The 18,868-nt window shown below is 47.3% G+C and overlaps 2 protein-coding genes across 2 annotated transcripts in view; both read right to left on the bottom strand.

The window, feature by feature from the left end:
• Positions 1-18,868, bottom strand: part of LOC120517149 (protein kinase C alpha type-like) — a 77,183-nt gene that overhangs the window by 55,523 nt on the left and 2,792 nt on the right. The window contains exons 2-7 of the mRNA XM_039739300.1: positions 18,608-18,611; positions 13,401-13,562; positions 12,982-13,116; positions 8,579-8,672; positions 2,793-2,822; positions 374-514 (exon numbers count right to left, since the gene is read on the bottom strand). Of these exons, the coding sequence (XP_039595234.1) occupies positions 374-514; positions 2,793-2,822; positions 8,579-8,672; positions 12,982-13,116; positions 13,401-13,531 (531 nt within the window). The 5' untranslated portion in view covers positions 13,532-13,562; positions 18,608-18,611. The remainder of the gene's footprint in view (positions 1-373; positions 515-2,792; positions 2,823-8,578; positions 8,673-12,981; positions 13,117-13,400; positions 13,563-18,607; positions 18,612-18,868) is intronic.
• The window catches only part of LOC120517211 (centrosomal protein of 112 kDa-like), a 196,823-nt gene continuing 191,722 nt past the window's right edge, over positions 13,768-18,868 (bottom strand). Inside the window, exon 24 of the mRNA XM_039739378.1 lies at positions 13,768-14,160. Within this exon, the coding sequence (XP_039595312.1) occupies positions 13,768-14,160 (393 nt within the window). The remainder of the gene's footprint in view (positions 14,161-18,868) is intronic.

The raw sequence follows: 18,868 nt of genomic DNA, 5'->3' as shown, positions 1-18,868 counted from the left end.
GACCAACGTATCATATGAAGGACATGTACTAAATCTGCATCGAGACAGCAATGGACACCACACACGTCCTTTCTATCGCATTCCTGTCAATGGTTTAGTTTTTACAAGTCTCTGTTTTGCGTAAAAACATTTATGTTGCTGGTTTTTTTGGGGGTAAACACAATGCTAAGGAGGCTATCAGCCTTAGCTCCATTTTTAGGCCAATACAGGCCAAAGCCTGCCATTTAAGTAGTGGTGAGGCCAATCCCAAGGCAGGTCTGGTCTTTTTTGGTTTGTTTTTTTTTTTTGATATTTTGTGCTGCACTTTAACCCGAGATTTTCTTTTCAGCGTTAGATCACCAACTTCCTCCCAGTTAGCATCTCTCCAACCCACCTTGCCAAAGCTGCCTTTGCCCAGTACTGCCAGGAAGTTGAAATCTGTCAGCTTCACCCTGTCCAAGTTGTTGCAGGGCAGTCCTGGCTTGCCATCTTCCGGAGGGCTGATGACTTTCTTCCCAGGTCCCAGTCTAGCTTTCTAAAACACAGAATCAGAAGACACCTTCACAGGACATGTCAGCCTGACCCGAGGGGACCTGGCAGGCGCCAACTTCAGAAAGAGGCCACAAGGCAGCGTCATGCGAGGAGACATGCCTCTGGTCCTTCCGCTCAGGGACACTCCATCTCTCCCAGGCCCAGCCGATGTCCGGCACACCTCCTCCTGGACAAATTCCGGGAACTCACCAAGGCAACGTCAGATCCACAGGACAAACAAACTTGAGGGGTTTTTTTTTGGAGGGGGGGGGGGTGGTCAGCCCAAGTAGTTAAGCCAAGCTGCACTGCACAGCAAAAAAAAAATCTGAAGCAGGAGTGACATCTGGCATTATGGAGGACACAAAGTGCCCCTTGAGGCTGAAAGGCTGAGGTGACACCAATGTCACCTACAGCTTCTCTCCTGAGGTTTCCCATATTGGCCAAAAATAAGAGGGTGTGACAGCCATTTAAATGCCAGACGGCACTCCACTGGACATTAGGATTTTCAAAAATGGAAAAGCAGAACTGACCACAAGAGTAAGACAGACACCAATGGAACGGTGCCCACCTTTAGGCCAACTTAGGCAGCAAGCCGGACACCAGCACTCGAGCAACTACCCACCTGAGCCCAGCAAGCTGGACACCAACAAGGTAGCAGCCAGCCACAGGCGGACAGGTAGCACTTTGGTGTCAAATCTGCAGTCTGACAGCACAGGCAACAGGCTGGACCAGAGCAATGGCGTCCACCTGCCAATGTCAGAAGTGCAAGCATCCCGGAGTGTTCAAGAGCATCAGCACACAGCTGACGGTCCCATCCTACTCCCCCAAGCCAGCAGCCCCTTCCACCAAAGCGTCCCCATGCGATCCACTCTGCACACATCACTCTGAAAGTCAAAGTCCAGCAAACCCTCCTTACTTCCTGCGGGACGCACCTTACAAGGGTCTTCCAGGCTCTGATCCTGTAACCACACGGGAGAGATGAGCCGCTAGTAAGGGAGACAGAAGCCCGTGCCACACCCCTTCTCGGTGTCACCTTGTGCAACCTCCCCCCCACCCCCAAATCCAACTCCCCCATGCACCTTCAGGAAGTAGATGTCCACTCCAACGGGTGGACGTACAACTGGGCCACCATGGCGAGCTGAGAATTAAAATCAAAAGACAGGAAAAAAAAAAACAAAAAAAAAAGACAGTTAAGATGCTCATGGGGGGGCAGAGCGGGTACACACCAAGCACGGCCAGGTGGTCCTGACTCACATGGCCACATGCTGCATGCGGCTTCAGACATAACTGGGTTCTGTTGTGAGATGTGCAGCAACTTGGTGGGACGGACCACCCTTCCAACCCACCCCAGGGTGGAGGACAGGAAAAGAATGAAAAAGTAAGGCAGCAAGTAAACCCTCCGGCCCCACCCCACCCTCACAATGCTCTGCACCCACACCCAGACCACCTGGCCATTCCCACCTGAGCGAGTAGGTGAGCTGCGCCCCCCTCGGACGCCAGCAGCAAGTCAAAGCAAAGGCGTGATTCGGGCGGGTTGGTCATCTGCTGCCTTCTCGTGGTGGTGGGTGGGGCTGCACCTCAGCAGGTTGCGAGGGATTTGCTTTGATTTTCCGGACTTTTCTCCAGTGTGGACACGTGACCTTTGAACTGACAGGGTGCAAAGAGTAAAGAGCATGCTGGTGACCCTCCTAAGACCTCCGGCCGCACGGAGATGTCACTGACCCTTCTGGTACAATGGGGTGGGATAGGGGGTGGGGGGAAAGTGGCCAGAAATGGGGTCCACTTAGTTGGGCAACCCCATGAGTTCAGTCAGCACTCAGGTGGTGGAGGAGAGGGATGGACGGCGGCACTGGCTTTCATGCCATGCATTCTGGGCTCCAGAGACATGCAGCGCGACCCCAGACCATGCCACATGGGCAGTCCTTCTATAGTCTCCGTGCACAAGACTAGTAGAAGTCAGAGAGGAGTGCGCGATGGTGTCACAACATGGGGATGGACTGAGTGAAGGCGTGGTGACCAGGAATGGACAACTCCTTTACAACCAGCTGCACAAAGCCACCTGGCCTGAGCCTACAAGCCCACTACACCCAGCGGCATATCAGGGCCTGGCGCACTTGGCAGAGTGTAGTGGGCCGGCACAGGCAGTGGGTCAGCGTGGGCAAATGGGAGCTGCTGGTATGGGCAAAAGAAAAAAGAAAAAAAAGAACACTGACGAACGAAAATGAGAGAAAGAAACGGCGTTGGGGTACATGTGTGGCATGAGACTGAAGAGCAGGAGCTACCTTTATAAAGGCCTTATTAATATGGCATCCCTGAAAAAGAGAGAAAGAGAGATGGAGCAGAGTTAATAGGCTGAACGGCAAGGCGCCGGGTACAGAGGACAGAAAGGCAGAGCGCCGGGCAGCACTGGGAACAAGTCGAGAAGGTTAGTAAGCAGCGGGGACAGGAACAGAAAGGCAGACCTAGAGCTGGCACAAGGGTACAGACAAAAGATAGAGAGAGATAAAGGGTTGTTTTTACAGAAGGCGGACAGAGAAGGGCCTGCCAAGCAGGGGAAAGGGAGGAGAACTGGCAGGCAAGGGAAAGGAAAGAGGATTGGCAGGGAACATGTGCCAGGAAGGGTGTTGGTGAAAGCACTGGCAAGCCGTGGGTACCTGGGGAAAAGCAAGAAAGGGGCAAAAAGACAAAAGGAGTGGAAAGTAGCTGGGACAAGAAGGTGTTGGAGTCGGCAAGTAGTGGGAACCAAGGTAAAGAAAATAGTGGACTGGCATGCAGGGTGGTACAGGTAAGAAAAAATGCTGGCAAGCAGCAGGTAGAGGAGCCAAGAATATATAAAGGCTGGTTAAGTGACGAGTACAGAAAGTATTGAAACAACAGGCTGCCAGGCAGTAGGAGAGAAAAGGGAAGAAGAAGGAGGCAGAGGCGAGAAAGGGGTGCCAAGCGGCGGGTACGGAGAGCACAACTGCAAAGAGCCGAAGCGTGACAGTCGCTGCACAGATCACCCAAAATCGCAGGCCCATGCCCGGAGGTGTGGGCATCAGGCAGCCAGATATCAGATGCCGAGTGACCAGTGTGTGCCCGGGTGGTGTTGTGTGCGTGTTTGTGGGGGTGTCAGCGCGGTGAGCCTGCCCAGGACTCTCACACACCCACCGTGTCCCTGTCGTGATGAGGATGACCGCTGTCAATTAAGGAAAATCTTTCAAAGAAAACGAGAACCGTGGCTTCTGAAAACAAGAATGTTGACCCATTTAGCCAGCTAGGAGAGCGTGGAGGGCCACCCACGCAGCTTCTTCAGGTACTCTGATCGGGACGCCTTGTGCAAAAACGATCACCTGTGGGTACAGACAGAGACATGCGTGTGCAATGCCCACATACTGTACACTCATGTGCTTATGGGCATACACACCGCTACACTGGCCCACACATGCTGTGCATATTCACTGCCACACATGTAAACACACATGTCGAAATGCCCACTACACACACACATGCACACACACCCTTACACAGGCTCACACATGTTGTACATACGAGAGGGGACTCCGAAATTCCCAGCACTCCGGTCAATAGCACCGGAGTAGTGTGTAGTTATCGAATATGCCGCAAGGTGTCATTAGTTAATTATTCCACCAAGTGGCATCGTGGCAAGCTGATCGCCAGTGAGTTTGGAGATTTTCTCACACCAAGTCACCAGGGCAGATTTCCAGGAGACAGTGATGATCGCGTTTTTCAATATTGACAGACTTCTTCATAAAGAGTTTGTTTCCCATGAACAGACAGTTAATCAGCCACATTACACTGAACTGCTGATTAGGGCTACACGGTATACCGGTACTGGAAAACTACCGAAAACCCCAAATTTTAAAATGGTACGGTATCAGGGGGATTTTTGGTAGCGGAAGTAAACATCAGCATTCCTCTTAATTCTCATAAACTGACACCCGCTATTGCAGTTGTTGGTCCATTTAATAGACTTCACGAAGCGAAACTACATTCTTCAACGCGATAGAAAATTCCCAGGAACCCCATCCTCTTATTTCTTCAACAAGCTTGGGATTTCAGGGCAGGGCACTCCTTTGATAAGATTGGGATTTCATGGGGACTGTCCCTTATTGCTTTGACGAAATCGGAACTTTACATGGACACACTTCTTATTGCTTTGCTAAATTTGGAAATTAATGGGAATCACCACACCCCCCACCAATTGGTTAAATGAGATAGGGAGTTCCTGCGGACTCCTCCATATTGCTTTGACGAGATTGTAAATTCACGTGAACCCTAACTGTTTCAATGAGATCAGGACTTCACGTGGACACACCCATTATTGCTTCAATGAGATTGGGACTTGAAGGGGAACCCCCCTCTACCCAATGCGTTGACAAGATGAAGACTTCACCAGGATTGCTCCCTATTGTATTAAAGAGATTGGGACTTCACAGGTGGTCCCCACTTATTGCTTTGATGAAATCCGGACTTCATGGGAACTCCCCCCACCCCAACCCCCACTTATTGATTTGACAGGATTGGAAATTCACGAGAATCCCACCCTTATAGCTTCAACGTGATAGGGAGTTCCTGTGGACCCCTCCAACCATATTTGCTTCAACAAGATCAGGACTTCACAGATATCAAGAGGGAAATAGTGTGCAGTACGACACAATGGTGCAGCTTACCAGAGAGACGAGTAATTTTGTGACATACCAGAGAGGCTGGAGTAAGACCCTGGGTGGGTATTGGGCTTGGGTGGGATTTGGAGTTATCTGTTATTTGCTTCAGAACAATTTTGATACCAGTACTGAGGTACAAAAACTGGCATTGATACTGAAGTCCATCCATCCATTATCCAACCTGCTATATCCTAACTACAGGGTCACGGGGGTCTACTGGAGCCAATCCCAGCCAACACAGGGTGCAAGGCAGGAAACAAACCCCGGGCACCGGAGTGATACTGAAGTCAAAATTTTAATACCGATCCACTACTACTGAGGCATCTGTAGCTGTGTTTCTAAAACTGTGGATCACGTGATGTGTATAATGGGGTCCGCTGAGTCGTGAATTACAATTAAACTGAATGAGAAAGGGTCGCAAATGATTTGCGGAAAGCCTGCAATGGGTTGCTGCATGCAAGCCCCCCAGACGGAGAACAACTGGCAGTTAATCAACAAGGTGACCCCCACCCTCCTGGATGATGATTGGCAGAGAGTCTCCAAGGGGGAACTCCTCCACCCGCTGGCTGAATGCTGATTGATGGAGATTTTGCTAGGCGACTGGTAGTGATTCTTCAAGGAGGAAGGGGATGACGATCGGTAGCTGTTCACGATGATTACGGGTCGGACAGACACGCCACAGGCAAAACTTAGGTCGTGAGAAAAAAAAAAGTTTAAGAACCGGTGGTCTACAGGAAAACCTCAGGGAAAAAAAAAAAACTGGAGCAGCATCTGGCACCGTGATGGCGCTCCGGCACAACACACCGTGCTGTCAGTCAAAGAGTTTATGATTGAAAACAATGCGGTTTTTGCTTCTCACTCCTCTACCTGTTTTCGCCAAATCTCACTCCCTGTGACTTCATTTTGTACCTGAAATTAACAATTGAGACTGAAGAGAAGAAGATTTCAGGCATTGTAACTCTAGACTCTAACTTGAGGCTCTACAACCAGAACCAGAAAAGAGGACTACAGGAGACGGGAGAGTAATTTGAAATTAACTAAATGAGAAAAGTTGTATAAGACCAAAACATTTTATAATAAAAGTGTAAAGGACGCCACCCGAGAACCTTAACCGGTCAGGACTCCCACAGCATGGAAGGACAGGGGGAGAGAGCTTGCACCAGGCTTTTTCACCCCCAGGGCACAAGATGGCAGCCTCCCTGGGCTACAGCATTGACACAGGGCATCTTGGGAAATGGAGTTTGCCTAATCAGCCCTGTTGGGTTCTGTGGCTGCCATCAGGAGGGCATTGGGAAGGGACTGGTGAACCCCACCTCACCCAGAAATGCTTCTGAGCCTCAGCTTCGGGACACCGAAATTGCTTCCGGGTATTACATAGAAGGAGCTTCCTGCCACAACTCGAGGGGCCAGAGTCGAGAGGAGGTGGACAAAGCTTGCTGGAGGAGCAGAGGAGAAGACGACTGAGAAACGGACCAAGTGTTGCTGTGCTTTAAACGGTACTGAGGTGGTGCTGTGGGAAACTCTTCCTCGTGAGAAAACCTTTAGGTTTGCAAACTTGTGTCCGAGCCTCTGTGTTGGAGAGTTCGGGGACCTGCTGCTCCCCCCTGGTGACCACAAAACGTTTTTTCTGTAACAATTCTGGGAATTCTTTGGGCCCCACCTCATATGCACTGCCACATGCGTGTCAATTTACTTACATAATCAAGGTCAAACAGATTCAAATGTCCACACACACACTTTATATTTGCACGTACACTGCTACAGACATGGCTACTGTCTCTGCTCAGGACCTCAGCCAGGATGACACACCTCTCTGTTCTAACGGGACTTGACCTCAGACTACAGAACAACCTTCTTAAACACCCGAGCCCCTTCAGTTCAACTGGCTAATCCGACTGCGCTGTGTGCTCGGAGTTCACGTCCAGTGGCTCCAAGTGAGGACGCACCACCAAGATGGCTGTCACCTGAGCACATTTCAGCATGGAGGGGGTCCACTCCTGTGATTCAAGGCTGTGTGTAGAGTGCCTATAAAATACTTTCACCCCCTTGCCCGTTATTCCCCTTTTATTGTATTCAAGTGTCTGCTGTTCAAGACTCCATTATGGACATGAATGGACACAAACGGCTGCTCTTCTGGTCAGCTTTGCGTAGCTCAAGTGGCGCCCAACTGAACATTGCAGTGGGTCTTGACTGCGTGCTCCACTAATGCCAGTGCTTGTGGAATGAACCTTCTATACATGAAGGAGCAGAGCTACTAAAGGGGTGAAAATGGGGGCACCCACCCACCCGACCACCTTATACTTTCACAAAAATCAACCCAATGCACCCTGTCTGTCAGCTCCAGAGAGTCCATCTTAATAAGTGGCACCACCCAGTGCCCAGAAAGCTCATTCAGAGCTGGCTTATCAAATCCACACCGTCTCAAAGGGCCCTCCACTCAGTTCTCTCTATCAGAGCCCACCCCCTATTCTCTCTGCACACCATTTAGTAAATCCAGCAGCCCCTCTCTCTCAGTGCTAAGTGTCCGTTCATCTGTCTGTCCATCCATCCATCCATCCACATGTTGACTTAGAAGGCAGTCCATCGATCAGTGGCCCCCAATTTTCAACCAGTGGCTCAACCGAACCTTTCCTTCTGAACAAGACCTTCACTGATCAGGCCTACTCATTAGTCAAGCCCACCCTGCCATGATGTTTCTTAAGGGTACTCTTCACTGAGTCCTCTCAGTGGTTGTCTGTCTAGCAGGTACCCCAGCCAGCCCCATCCTACAATCCTGGTTTTGATCAGTAAGCTCACTCATTGCCGTGGTCCCAGGTTGTTCACCAAGTGTCTCCAATCTCCAGTAAGCTCATCTGTCTAATCCTTCTTTTCTGACCATTGAGCCCACCCTGCTCCCCAGTCCCACTGCTTCCACCCCTTATAGAGCCCACTAGTGGGCTCACTGAACTCTTGACTTCACAGTAGAGCCTTAGAAAACATCTCTGGTCCCCATTGTTAATAAATCCACGAACACCCGCCTAGTTACTATCTGTGTCAGCGGACCATCCCACTGGCAGTGCCACTTGAGGCACCCCTTGATGACCTCCACTGAGCCCACCCAGTTTTCCCTGTTCCCAGAAATTAACCCACTCACACTTTCCTGAATAACACCTCCCAGTGCCCGTCACCTGCTCTTGTGTTTCTCAGCTCAGCCAGTCAACACTCCTGAAGAGGCTCCCCAGTTATGTCACCCAGACCCTGTTCTGGTAGGCTCAACTTTCCAGCTTTTCTCGGTGGGACCCCCCTCACCCACACCCACCCCAGTCACACTTCTCTTAGCAGGCCCACCAATCAAACCATTCAGGCCCCGAAGGGAGAAGGGAGCCCATTCTTGTTGCACGCATGGCTCATGGAGCTCTCACCTCAAATTTCTGCCGGAGCTCCACGTTGCCATCCTCTGCGTCCGGAATTGGCACATTGTAATACTCGCCCTCCTCCTGGTTCAGCAATTTGTACCTAAAGATGGAGAAAGTCGCGACTCTCTCAGCTGGTCACTTAGTCACTGCTTTGTAGAGTCAGGGCTTATCTGTCTAACAGGGGGGTGCAAAGCAAAGGGCACAGAGGACGGGGAAGAGTGCCAAGCAGCCAGGTTCAACCCAACAAAGAAGCATCAGATGGTAAGGAATGGCGCCTTATGGAACTTGAACGCATGGTCAGCAGGGCTTACACTGTGATGGCATGAATCGGGCAGCAGGGCTCCACAATCTGCAAGGCGCTACAGTGAGACGCATTATACAGAATGCCAGCCCAGCATGCTTTGGTTCTTTACGTAGAAGGGAACTCCAGTCTATGATGTGTATGTAGGTGTGTACTACACTATATGTGTGCAGGACTGTAACAAGGCACTATATATATATACACACACATACTGTATATATATATATATATATATATATATATATATATATATATATATATATATAGTATGTCTTAGACTATGCTGTATACATTTAGACTCTGCTATATACATTTATAAGTGCTATCAATGTGCAGGACTCTAGCAAGGCACTACATCTATGTGCTGGACTGTGCTATATAAATACAGCTGTCTTAAATATGTGCTGAACTGTAACAACGCACACTATGCATGTGTATGTATGTGTGTGTGTGTGTACTGAACTGTACTATATAGACATGTATGTGCAAAATATATGTGCTGAAGTGTAACAAGGAATGCTATATATATGTATGTATGTATGTACTGGATTGACTATATACACATATATTTGCTGGACTGTAACAAGTCACTACTGTATATGCATGTATGCTGGACTGTGTTCTTTACATATACAGTATGTGTTATATATGTGCTGGACAGTACTATACACACATACATGTTTTAAATGTGTTGGGCTGTAACAAAGCAATGTACATGTGCTTAACTGTGCTATATATGTATGTGTGTCCTGTATACATGCAGAACTGTAACAAGGAACTATATACAGTATATGCATTGGACTGTTCTATATGCATATATATGTGCTATGTATGGAGTGTAATAAGGCACTATACATACAGTATGTGCTGGATATTTATCTGTGTGTATGCTACATATGTGCTCAACTTTAGAAAGGCTATATATATATATATATATATATATATATATATATATATATATATATATATATATATATATATATATATATATATATTCATAGCATCCGTATTCTGAGTCGGTTGGTAACCACCCATACAATCAGATCAGGACTCAGACTACGGATGCCATTAGTGTAATTACTCCGATCTCCAGGCTGTCAAATAAACAAACTACATGCCGTGGCGTAAAGGGGCTTCGTCTCTGATGCTGACGTCCGAGGTTCGATCCCCGCGAGGGGAACAGTGGAGTGTGTACGCCTGATGAGCCCAAAATAAGGGCAAAACACGTGTCGCGTACTCGTTGCGTTATCTGACAGTAAACTATGTAATATATATAGATGTGGGACAGTGCTATATATGTGATATACAGTATATGTGTTGGACTGTAAAGAAGACACTATATATACATATGAGATGGACTATACAATATACATGTATACAGTATGTGCTATTTACAGAAAGTGCTGGACTGTAACAAGGTATTATATACACATATATATATAAATATTTGGACAGAGACAGCTTTTTTCTAATTTTGGTTCTGTAGATTACCACAATGAATTTGAAATGAAACAACTCCGATGCAGTTGAAGTGCAGACTTTCAGCTTTAATTCAGTGGGTTGAACAAAAAGATTGCATAAAAATGTGAGGCAACTAAAACATTTTTTAACACAATCCCTTCATTCAAATTAAATAACTGGAAATAAAATGTTCATTTCTAATACTTGGTTGAAAACCCTTTGCTGGCAATGACAGCCTGTAGTCTTGAACTCATGGACATCACCAGATGCTGGGTTTCCTCCTTTTTAATGCTCTGCCAGGCCTTTACTGCAACGGCTTTCAGTTGCTGTTTGTTTGTGGGCCTTTCTGTCTGAAGTTTAGTCTTCAACAAGTGAAATGCCTGCTCAATTGGGTTAAGATCAGGTGACTGACTTGGCCATTCAAGGATTTTCCACTTCTTAGCTTTAATAAACTCCTGGGTTGCTTTGGCTGTATGTTTTGGGTCCTTGTCCATCTGTATCATGAAACGAAATGAAACAACTCAGATGCAGTTGTTGTGCAGACTTTCAGCTTTAATTCAGTGGGTTGAACAAAACGATTGCATAAAAATGTGAGGCAACTAAAGTATTTTTAACACAGTCCCTTTATTTCAGGGGCTCAAAAGTAACTGGACAATTGACTCAAAGGCTATTTCATGGGCAGGTGTGCTCGAGTCCGTCGTTATGTCTTATCAATTAAGCAGATAAAAGGCCTGGAGTTGATTTGAGGTGTGGTGCTTGCATGTGGAAGATTTTGCTGTGAACAGACAACATGCGGTCAAAGGAGCTCTCCATGCAGGTGAAAGAAGCCATCCTTAAGCTGTGAAAACAGAAAAAACCCATCTGAGAAATTGCTACAATATTACGAGTGGCAAAATCTACAGTTTGGTACATCCTGAGAAAGAAAGCAAGCACTGGTGAACTCAGCAAGCAAAAGACCTGGGCGTCCACGGAAGACAACAGTGGTGGATGATCGCAGAATCATTTCCATGGTGAAGAGAAACCCCTTCACAACAGCCAACCAAGTGAACAACACTCTCCAGGGGGTCTGCGTGTCGATATCCAAGTCTACCATAAAGAGAAGACTGCATGAAAGTAAATACAGAGGGTGCACTGCAAGGTGCAAGCCACTCATAAGCCTCAAGAATAGAAAGGCTAGATTGGACTTTGCTAAAGAACATCTAAAAAAGCCAGTTCTGGAAAAACATTCTTTGGACAGATGAAACCAAGATCAACCTCTACCAGAATGATGGCAAGAAAAAGGTATGGAGAAGGTTTGGAACAGCCGATTATCCAAAGCATAGCACATCATCTGTAAAACACGGTGGAGGGCAGTGTGATGGCTTGGGTGTGCATGGCTGCCAGTGGCACTGGGACACTAGTGTTTATTGATGATGTGACACAGGACAGAAGCAGCCGAATGAATTCTGAGGTGTTCAGAGACATACTGTCTGCTCAAATCCAGCTAAATGATTGGGCGGCGTTTCATGATACAGATGGACAATGACCCAAAACATACAGCCAAAGCAACCCAGGAGTTTATTAAAGCAAAGAAGTGGAAAATTCTTGAATGGCCAAGTCAGTCACCTGATCTTAACCCAATTGAGCATGCATTTCACTTGTTGAAGACTAAACTTCAGACAGAAAGGCCCACAAACAAACAGCAACTGAAAGCCGTTGCAGTAAAGGCCTGGCAGAGCATTAAAAAGGAGGAAACCCAGCATCTGGTGATGTCCATGAGTTCAAGACTACAGGCTGTCATTGCCAGCAAAGGGTTTTCAACCAAGTATTAGAAATGAACATTTTATTTCCAGTTATTTAATTTGAATGAAGGGATTGTGTTAAAAAATGTTTTAGTTGCCTGACATTTTTATGCAATCTTTTTGTTCACCCCACTGAATTAAAGCTGAAAGTCTGCACTTCAACTGCATCTGAGTTGTTTCATTTAAAATTCATTGTGGTAATGTACAGAACCAAAATGAGAAAAAAGTTGTCTCTGTCCAAATATTTCTGGACCTAACAGTATGTGCTAAAATGTGCCACATTCATATATATGTGCTGAACTGTAATCTGGTGGTCCTATCCACAAGCTCCAATGTTGAATTTCTTGACAATCTATTCTTGACTGGAAGGCGCTATATTATACTCTGTATAGCAGCCAGCTAACCCCTCTATGGGTTGTTCACTTGGCAGGCTGATTCACTTTCAACAACGCGATGTTACGATCCCACATGTTCTGTAGTAGGCCTGTCCAGACAGTCTGTAAGGAGCTGCTGTATGCAGAGTGTTGTTTCGCATGGCCTCCTACGTAGAAAGGCAATGTGGACCACAACGCGGTATCCTCACAGCGCCCTACAAGGCACTAGATTGGGATGTCTTAGCCGCGAGCTACACGGACCAGGTGGGTTCTCACCTACTACGACTGTAATCTGACTGCCAGTCCACTCCTTCCTAAAGCTACACTGCATGTTGTCGCTCACGCTGCCACGTCGTAGATGTGCCTCCAATCTGCCAGGTGCTGTAATGCAGTTGAAAGAAGTGCCTGCGGATGAGTGAAGTGCCAAAAGACATCTGAGAGCAAACAGGAAGGAACACAGGGGGTCAAAGTGAAAGGTGTGGGGCGCCTTACCAGCCGCAGGCAGGAGCCTTCATGAGTTCAGACACGCCAAAGGACATCGAGCCCATGAAGTCGTTCCGGGTGGTCCTGTCCCAATCCCAGATCTCGATTGAGAGCCGACGGTCCTTGTCTGTAGGCTTCAGTTTGCTAGGAACAAAGGAGAAGGGCAGAGAATTTATTGTGCCTGGTCAGCATAGGCGCCATTTGACGTGGACGTGCCAAAAGCGGGGTCCTCCTTCACACCCCCGCACAACGCCAAAGTAAAGAGCACTTCATTAGATTTCCCTGCAAGGCAAATGCAACAGTGGATCCTTCTTCAACACCCCCTCACCTCCAGGATGGAGACCCTGCACTCTGAAATGTCACCCTGCCTACTGTGCCAGACCGGGGGCCACTACAGGCGTCCACCAGATGGCGCTGGAGAAACTTACAAGGTAAAGGACTCGTTCCAGTGGGGGTTCAGGGAAGAGCGGATCGTCCTCGTCTTCTGCTTGGTTTCATTTTTGGGGTCAGGAATTAACTTCAGTTTGACGTACGGGTCCGAAAGTCCATTGGGGTCCATGGGGATCAGGTTCTTGGCCTCACCCACTGTGGAAAGGTGGCAAACAAGAAGAGTGTTAGACACGTGGCATTGAAATATGCTAATTAGTTTAGACGGAGGCCAAGTGCTGACACGTCCACTCGGGTCAACGTGCTGCTCCAGACACTGCAAAACATGGCTGCTTTAGTGCGTAGTGTCCACTGCAGGCCATTTGCACAGCTTCATCAGGAAGAGGGCACTGGGCCAACTGGTCTGCTTTACATCGAGTTTGATCCTGGGCCAGTGTGGAGGTTGGCATCGGGCTGGTCTGGGTAGGCAGGTGAGATGCTGTTGTCTGGGGGTTTCGACGAGGGTCCAGTGAGCCGGCCATTTGGACTGCTGTATTTCAGATGGACAGCTGCACCCAGAGGCTTTTCTACCTCTTCAGTTTTAGTGTCTTGCCCTGGCATTTGGCACTTCTGGACCAGCATGGCAGATTTCTCAACTTGGGCTACTCCATCTATGGAGCTGAAACAGGCAGCGTCATCTAAGGGTCTGCTCCGTCCTCTGTTACTATTAGGCTCCTCTGCCAGAGGTGGATGGCTCCATTCCACTTGGCCAGCTTTGTATAGAGGGGGTTGGCACCGGACTAACTGGCGCACCCACTCACCCTGCGTTTTGACGGTTAAGCCACGTCATCCAGCTCTTCTTTGAATGAACTCTTTGGATTGTCACAGGACCGGTTGACCGGCCTTATGGGGGCACTTGTTACTGGGCCCAATGACCTGCTTTGTCTGTGCTTTGGTACCAAACCAGTTGGACGACTCTGTCTGACTGGCGCTGGCAGGACCAGCTGGGCAGCTTTGTCTATGAGGCTCAGCTGATCCGGCAGGTTTTTCAAGGGATTTTGACAGTTAGCTTTGCATCTAAAGCTGGGCCAGTCAGGTTATGCCCTCTGGGGGCTTGATAATCTGCAAGGCGGGCAGCTTGACGAGGGGTTTGCTTCTGTTGGGTGGCATTGTCTAGGAGGTTGGGCATCTTTTGAAGAAGGACTGATATTGTAGGTGTGGTACTGAATCTGCTGGACAGGGCTGTCCTAGAGGTTGTGACATTTAGGTGGGCTTCTGGACACCTTCTTTAGGATTTATTATGTGACTGTTTATAGGGGATATTATTGGACCAGTCTGGGGTTTGCTACTGGACCACCTGAATGTTTATTTGGGACCTGGAGGGGTTTTGGTTACTGTTGGGTAGCTCTGTCTAGGGAGTGGACAATGGACAAGGAAGATCTATAGCTGGAGCCGCTGGGCTGCCTTGTCTAGGAACCTGGTGTGGGACATACTGAGCAGCTCTGTCTAGGGGGCTGCTGTTGGGTCAACTGAGCAGCTGTGCCCAGGTGGTGTTTTTTTTGCGGGGCTGGACAAGTTGGATAGCTGATGCTGGACCAGCGAGAAAACTTAACTCAGGAGATGACACTGGATCAGTTAGGAAGCTTTGTCTCTGGGAGTGCTGGACAAGCTTGATAAAGATGAAGGGTACTGGGCCAATTGGTCAACTCTGTCCAGGGTCTGGTTTTAGATCAGTTGAACAACTTTAATTATAGGGGGCTGAGATTGAACCAGCTGGCATTGCTTGGTAGTCTGACAGAGACAGAACCAGATTACCTGGACAGCCTGGTAAAGGGGGCTGTCAATATTGGACTAGATAGTCAACCTTGTCTAGGGTTAATATTAGACCCAGCACTCGGTCTCTGCTGGAGCTCAGCTGTGGTTAGCTTATTTTGAGCTCTTTGTGCTCAGGGACCTCCAAATGTACTCTGTGACCCCAAAATCTATGCAAATATTTTTTCCATAATGTTGACTTAGCCAACGGTTATTGCACAGACTTTATTTAAACTTCATACAAGTAGCCTTGTTACCAGAGCCGGCTCTAGGATTTGTGCTGCCCTGGGCAAAGTTGTAAATGGCACCCTGATACCCCCTTTGCTTTGAGAGGAACCATCACTGCCAGACCTGCACACTGAGACCTGGGGAGAGTGAGATTCAGTATTTAGGAGCTCGAATTCACAATCTGAGAATGTCGAATTATACCAACGTCTGTTTATAAGATTGTCTCAGACACAATGGGCTCTTGAGGGGCGCCATTACAGAAAATAAGTGGGAATCGGGTTGTAGTAATAGGTTTTATTTATTGCTTTTAACGTTTCTGTGAAAAAAATTAAAACATAATCAGACGGTTTGATTCTATAATTATCTATTTAAACCACCAGATACATGTGTGCCTTTTGATGATGGTGACATAAAAAAAATTATTTTAATTAATACAGTATCGTAACATATATATATATATATATATATATATATATGGCATTTAAATAAATAAAATAAACTGAAAACTTAACATAATGAAAACATTCAGTAAAACCAAGAATAAAATGATTATCTTTAAATAAGAATATTTACCCACAATTCCAATCTATCGTATGTTCGTGTTTGCAATTAACGCAATCCACCTCTCTAAAGAAACGTACAACTTCTTCAGCGAATCTCACAAATGGTGATGAGCAACAGAGGACGATATTTGCTAAGTTTGAACACAAGTTATAACTTATGCCTATTTGGGAGACGATCATAGTTTGGGTTAAATCAGCTTTTAGCAATTCACTCAAGAGCTACATACATGTTACCGTTCTGATCGTTTATATTTTATTTCGCCATGTCTGTCTCTTCAATTGTACAGTTTGAGGATTATTATTATTGGCATCATCATCCTCATCAGTGTTGTTGTTCGTGTCGTTGTCGGACTGTGTAGGCCGTCAGACCGAACATCACTAGTATGCTTAAATAATATAAATCAACAGAATCGGACATTCGCTTTGAGTCCGAGTGTTCGTCGGTCTGAATTGTTTAAATAATGTCGCATCGCCCAGGGCCGTTTTTGGGCAACAGAAGTTTCTATGCATCGTGCAGACAGTGCAGGCGATATTAGGACTCACAACAGAAAAATTTCTTTGTGTTTTTCTAAACAAAATAAAGACAGAAATCTCTACATGGGGCTGCAGTAACGCGCCATCTAGTGGTCAGGACTGCCTAACTCCCGAAACGGCCCTCCTTGTAATTGTTACATCTCTCTGTTTTTTGATTGGCTGATGTTAAAAAATAAACGCGGAAACTAAGCAAATCGACACACGTCATCAGGTCAGGAGGTCAGTGTAGTTCCGCTTCTGGCGCAGTGGGTGTGGATGCTGACATAAACGGATCCGAAGGGATCGAGGGCTGGTCATGTATACCCACACGTGAGGCTCCCTGTATTTATTGGGCTGATGATGTAATTGACGTCCCACATTGCTGCTATCACCGCACCGCCATTCATTTAGGTGTCCCAGCACCTGCTGATTTACAAATGGAGAACTGTATTGGTTGGCGATTCTAAATTGGCCCTAGTGTGTGCTTGGTGTGTGGGTGTGTTTGTGTGTGTCCTGCGGTGGGTTGGCACCCTGCCCAGGATTGGTTCCTGCCTTGTGCCCTGTGTTGGCTGGGATTGGCTCCAGCAGCCCCCGTGACCCTGTGTTCGGATTCAGCGGGTTAGAAAATGGATGGATGAACTGCATTGGACCATTTGGGCAGCTTTATCTGGACAGGTTGGACCAGATGCTCAGTGTTGCCCAACATGCTGCTGCTGTTAGACCAGTCGGGCAGTGCTGGAGAAGTAGAACAGCATGTTAAAGATGGCTGGTTTGGACCAATTAGTCAGCTTTAGAGCAGCAGGACAGCATTTTCTAGGAGGCTGGTAGTGGATCAGTTGGTCAGCCCTGCCTAGGGATCAACAGAACTAGATAGATTAGATTAGAGATTAGATTAGACAGATACTTTATTAATCCCAAGGGGAAATTCACATAATCCAGCAGCAGTATACTGATACAAAAAACAATATTAAATTAAAGAGTAATAAAAATGCAGGTAAAAACAGACAATAACTTTGTATAATGTTAACGTTTACCCCCCCAGGTGGAATTGAAGAGTCGCATAGTGTGGGGTCTCCTCAGTCTGTCAGTGGAGCAGGAAGGTGACATCAGTCTGTCTGTCGCTGAAGCTGCTCCTCTGTCTGGAGATGATGCTGTTCAGTGGATGCAGTGGATTCTCCATGACTGACAGAAGCCTGCTCAGCGCCCATCGCTCTGCCACAGATGTCAAACTGTCCAGCTTTATTCCTACAATAGAGCCTGCCTTCCTCACTAGTTTGTCCAGGTTTGAGGTGTCCCTCTTCTTTATGCTGCCTCCCCAGCACACCACCGTGTAGAAGAGGGCGCTCATCACAAACGTCTGATAGAACATCTGCAGCATCTTATTTCAGATGTTGAAGGACACCAACCTTCTAAGAAAGCATAGTTGGCTCTGACCTTTCTTACACAGAGCATTCTACCTGAAGCTTTAGGTCTATCATGTCCATTAAAGCTGAGCAGAGTGTCCAGCAGTCAGCCTGTTTTACTGGCATATTGGAGAAACATTCATCTAAGGCAGTTGTTTTCAGCTTTTCTGGCATCACGTCCCACTTTTTGTCGATCATCAGATCAAGCACGATTATCGGCACAGCGACCCCCGTGGACTACTTCACAACCCACCACCATTTTAAACGGTAGCGATCCCAGTGGTTGAGAAACACTGATAATAAGGCCCTCTGCTGGTGGCTTCAGCTGTTGCGGAGGTCCTGATCTGTTGACCACTGCCTGACCTGTCAGGGAGTTTAGTGCGGCTGAATCTTCTCACACTGTTAGTCGCCCATCAAATCTCTCTATTTTAGAGCTTAAGACAACTGACAAACGAGTGAAGACCAATTACTCCATCAAGCCCGTTTGTTCAGCCAGTAGTCAAGGTCCCCCAATATCTCCTCCAGATCCTTAAAAGTTTTTTTTCAGGGTTTCCCCTTCAACTACGTGACTCTACAGTTACTTCCCGATTCCCTGGGACCTTACAGCTTATGTAAATACTGACGAGACTAAAATGTCCCCTCGGAGAGGCAGTCGTCCCACTTTTAACTGAATCCTCAGGATGAGGCAACGCTCGACTATAATAAACTGTTTAGTCTCGCTGAGCAGTGCCAAGAAATGCAGCAGGTGCCACGTGTGCGCTACAAAGGGAGGTGGGCGTCAAGTGTGCCATGGGAGAAGGGGCAGGGGCTTCCAACGGAAATTCTTGCATGGGCAAGGTGCACATTGAGGTGTTAAATCTCCTTCTCATTTGGATCACTGGGTCCAAACAGATTTTCTGATGCCCAGTCATTACTTTTTGCTGGGGATTTCGAACCAATAAACGAATAGAGTGGCGACTGGAAGGAACAGCAAGCGATTCCTTGCAGTGCCAAATGTGACCAGCAGGTGGA

Source organism: Polypterus senegalus, chromosome 17 (assembly GCF_016835505.1).
Source record: "Polypterus senegalus isolate Bchr_013 chromosome 17, ASM1683550v1, whole genome shotgun sequence".
NCBI lineage: Eukaryota > Metazoa > Chordata > Cladistia > Polypteriformes > Polypteridae > Polypterus > Polypterus senegalus.
The sequence above is the reverse complement of the archived record's forward strand: the minus strand, read 5'-3'. Positions and strand labels throughout refer to the sequence as shown.